This window comes from Salmo salar, chromosome 21 (assembly GCF_965601325.2).
Source record: "Salmo salar chromosome 21, fSalSal1, whole genome shotgun sequence".
NCBI lineage: Eukaryota > Metazoa > Chordata > Actinopteri > Salmoniformes > Salmonidae > Salmo > Salmo salar.
In genome coordinates this window covers 47703094-47707501 of record NC_138311.1, presented here as the reverse complement: position 1 = coordinate 47707501, position 4408 = coordinate 47703094, and the positions used below count along the sequence as shown (strand labels likewise).

The window sequence follows — 4408 nt, the reverse complement described above, 5'->3', positions numbered from 1 at the left end:
TGATAAAGTGGCTAGCAAGGATCCCTTTTACATTATTATACATCTGGGTTCATAGCAACTCCGCTAATGGCAATTAACAATCACTTCCATATTCCCATGTCGTCTAAATTAAATAAATATTGTAATATTCAATACAATGAAATACTGTAAAGATTTGTCTGATCATTTTTAGAGGAAACATGGCATGGAAAGGGCTGGAAGGATTTTAATATAGAACATGCTGAGATGAATATGTGCTAAATTTAGACTATTTTAGGATTTTATTAGGGTCAAGTGGTGGATTCATCTGTATAGCCTGTGCCTTTTCATGCCCTCCACTTATTTTCAAAATGTCAGACCATCCAGGAACATATGGAACAGCACTGCTACCAGACATGTGCATGTTTTCTGTTATGTAAGGGGCTTATCTCTGTGTATTTGTGGAATGAAGGATAATAGAATACAACAAGATTACAGTTGGTGTTCTGGGGCTTTTTAGGGTCAGGGTGAATGGCACATATTACTGATTTTCACAGTTTCATGTAATCCTATCAGTTCTACATTTATATGGGTGTGTGGGTGGGTTATTGTCTGAAATCAGGCCAAAAGCCCCTTATGTATCACTTCACCTACTATATAGTATATTCTCTAACCTCCACAACATATGCCGTTTTCTCGGTTATTCGTTCTAAATCACCGTTTGGACACCTCATTTTCTATGGTTTGAAATAATGCCGCGTTCAAGGATTTCAAGTTTTATTTTTTGGAAACTCGGGAAATGTGCGACTTGGAAACCCGTTGTAGAAAGATGAGGTCAGAGCTTACCACTTGGAAAGTATCCAAATAAACCAATAGGGAAGCGCTACGCAACAACAACAAAAATCTACGCACATTTTAGCTCGAAGGTTCCGAGTTGTCTTGAACGCAGGCCCATTAATCTCAATCCGTGTGTTTTTTCGGGGCATCGGATGAATTGAGAACTACGCAAGGAGAACAGAATGTTGGGGGTGTTGCCGACATGGGGATGCCAATCACATGACATGCATTCCTGACCTACCTCAAAAATCCTTTATCATCATGGTTACCTGATGCTTGGGTATCTTGGAATAGTAGCCTATAGCACAAAGGCAAATAATATACCCCAGCCACTGACCATAAACCTATCCTAGGGGAGGCCTATCACACATGGGTGGGATTTTTTATGAACCTACTAAAAGATTACTTGCTACACGTGTCATCATTAAAATGTCCCGTTCCCATTCCCCAGAAAACAACATGCGCTTGCGCGACTAGGCATGATTATTTGTATTTTGCCTACAGACTGTTATTGCTGGACCTCGACACAAGGTGGCACCGTCATCCATGTATTTGTAGCCTTCTTTGAAAAAAACTCTACCTTTATGAAAATATTGCATTGTAATCTCAGGAGGAGAAATCTGAAATTGTTAAACCTATAGGCCTACCAACTCTCCACTGAACATAGCATGTCAATTGTAGTTATTCGTTTGTGCATTTATTTATTAGTCTACTGTAACTAGTTACTAGCCCCAGTTCAATAGTTTTAAACATTGAAATAGTCATTCGCAGCCTATACAATAAGACGCTCATTCTCAATATTACTAGGCTACACCATTTTAAATTATCAATATCTTACACAGCCTTGCATACGGGCTTATGTTTTAAACCTGTGCTTTAAACCTGTGCTTTAAACATGTGCTTTAAACCTGTGTTTTAAACCTATGATTTAGACATATGCTTTAAACCTGTGCTTTAAACCTATGATTTAAACATATGCTTTAAACCTGTGCTTTAAACCTATGCTATAACCTCTATACATTTTCGTTATCATCATCCGGTCAGGAATATTCTCACACCTATAATAATCCACAGGCCTATTGGGGAATTGAAATATAGAAATATATTTCGATGTGCATGTGGACACCATAATAATAAATGTGCATTTTGTTTGGCATGGCTCGAATAGGTGGAGCGTATGGTATGGTATGAGAGGGGGCAGGCTACTACGCTGTTTAGCAGTCTGCTTCCTCCTCCTCTCATCAGTGTGTATGCAGCGACCGCAGGGGAAGGACCGTTTATGCCGTGACGCACCATAGAGATCATAACATCAACCCAAATATAGCTGCGATAACTTTAACGTTGTTTATGGACCCAGTGTAGGCATATCTCAGGATTACCAGAACTCGTCCACAACCTCTGGAGTGGATTTATTTGTGTTTTTCGTTCCTTTGGACAGCCAGCGTGCCAGAGGAGACGCGGGTGACACAAGTGCGCAGTGTTCACGGGGAAAAAAACAGCAAAGAGACCGCAAGGAGGGTGTTTGTTGTAACCCACCAAGCTTCGTCCTTAAGCTGTTCGGTGAGTGTGAGGAATTTGACTGTCACAAAATGGAATCTTAACTGGGGTGTGTGAGGAGAATTGTAATGAGCACCGCGTTGCATCCTACAGACGCGGACACTGTCCACCAATGCTGCTGAGGGCACAACACGGATCAACCAGCCAGAGCGCACGGCGGGCCTGTAAACACCTTGACATTAGGTTTGTTGATATTATTTGTGTGGATTCATCGAAGAGCCTATTGAACATTAAAACGCTATAGCCTGTTAGGCCATCAGATAGGTGCTACATAAAGGAGCCAGGCGTTCCCCTCAACTGTTTTGAAAATGGGCAACAGTTTCTCCAACATATCTGCTTTCCAATCACTACACATTGTGATGCTGGGTTTGGATTCCGCTGGCAAAACGACTGTTCTTTATCGTCTGAAATTCAACGAATTCGTAAACACTGTGCCAACAATTGGATTCAACACTGAGAAGATCAAACTGAGTAACGGTACCGCGAAGGGGATCAGTTGTCACTTCTGGGACGTCGGAGGTCAGGAGAAGCTGCGGCCCCTGTGGAAATCCTACAGTCGGTGCACGGACGGCATAATTTATGTGGTGGACTCAGTGGACGTTGACCGGTTGGAGGAGGCTAAAACAGAACTGCATAAAGTCACAAAATTCGCAGAGAACCAGGGGACACCTCTTCTGGTGATAGCCAACAAGCAGGACCTGCCCAAATCTCTCCCAGTCGCAGACATTGAAAAACAGCTGGCTCTCCACGAGCTCACTCCATCCACCGCATACCACGTCCAACCTTGCTGTGCTATAATTGGCGAGGGACTTCACGAGGGTATGGACAAACTATATGAGATGATAGTAAAGCGGAGAAAATCTTTAAAGCAAAAGAAGAAACGATAACGACAGCCCATGGGTCGTAACCTATATGGACCATGCTTTACGCAAAATTACTGTATCTAAATGTTATTCGGGTATGCCGATGTTGCCCTAAAATGACGTTTACTTTGCGGTGATTTTGTATTTCCTTTCATTGGGTTATTGTCAAAGTTGCTGACGCTATGAACCCTACTAGCTGAATTATGCTTTTGTATGCAAGAGGGTGCCTCAGCGGGTGCAAGATATATACCAAGGTTAACCAAAAAAAACTTGAAATTACTTTTATCATAGGAACAAAGCATTGATAAATGAAAACGGGCTGGCCCGTTATTTGCTGCTTTACTGTGGATTCTGATTCTGTAGCTCAACATGTGATTTTGAAGTAGCATCCCATAGCCTACCTATAGGCCTACTGTGATGGACTATGGACATCCTATCGACACGTCTTCACGGAGTGCTTCTTCGGACAGCAAGATTGACTTTGCACGTTAAGTGGATGTGGGTCAAAATAAAATGGACCCTGTTCATTCAGAGAAAAGAACAAACAGATGTCTGTGTTATGACAGTCTCACCTCAGTCCCCGTCTCGGTATATTAATGCAGATGTCAACAAGGCTTTGGAGTGTTGAATTAGCTTTTACTATGCGTGGTGGACTAAGGATAACATTGCCTGCAACGTGGTCCACTACTTTGCACTTTTCATTTCCTAACAAAATAATAAAGTACTACACTGTATAGCAAAACACAGGCTGTTTATGTACCTGAAAGCCAAAATTGAAGTATTTTTTTTAATATTAAAATATATAAAATGCATTGTGACTGATTTACTTTTATTTACATGGTGGGATATAGGAATTCTAGTTTGAACCTACAGGAATAGCATAACAATGTCAACAGCTGACCAGGGGTATGGTGATCAACCAGAGGTGTGGTTTTTAATGTGAACTATTGAGCTGACCTGATGGAGAACCTCACACTCTACAGGTGTTTGACAGGGAGGGTGACTGAAGGGGTGGTCACCCAGTTCAATGACTTTAGTCTATCAGAGAGCTAATGGGTTTCTCTCTAGTCAATGCTGATCTGCCAGATATTAGTACATAGTCTGTTACTCTCAATCTAGAGGGTGCTGTGTAGCCTGATCATTTTACGATTTAATGTGTGACTAATTTGAGCTCACAAACTAGGATGGATATG

General features: G+C 41.6%; 1 protein-coding gene across 1 annotated transcript; it reads left to right on the top strand.

Moving 5' to 3' along the window:
• The first annotated feature begins 2058 nt into the window (after positions 1 to 2058).
• LOC106582419 (ADP-ribosylation factor-like protein 4C) lies at positions 2059 to 4027 on the top strand. The gene is made up of 2 exons (XM_014165521.3): positions 2059 to 2355; positions 2446 to 4027. Exon 2 carries the CDS (start codon positions 2661 to 2663, stop codon positions 3237 to 3239), a length of 579 nt encoding a protein of 192 aa, XP_014020996.1. The 5' UTR covers positions 2059 to 2355; positions 2446 to 2660; the 3' UTR covers positions 3240 to 4027.
• The last annotated feature ends 381 nt before the right edge of the window (positions 4028 to 4408 follow it).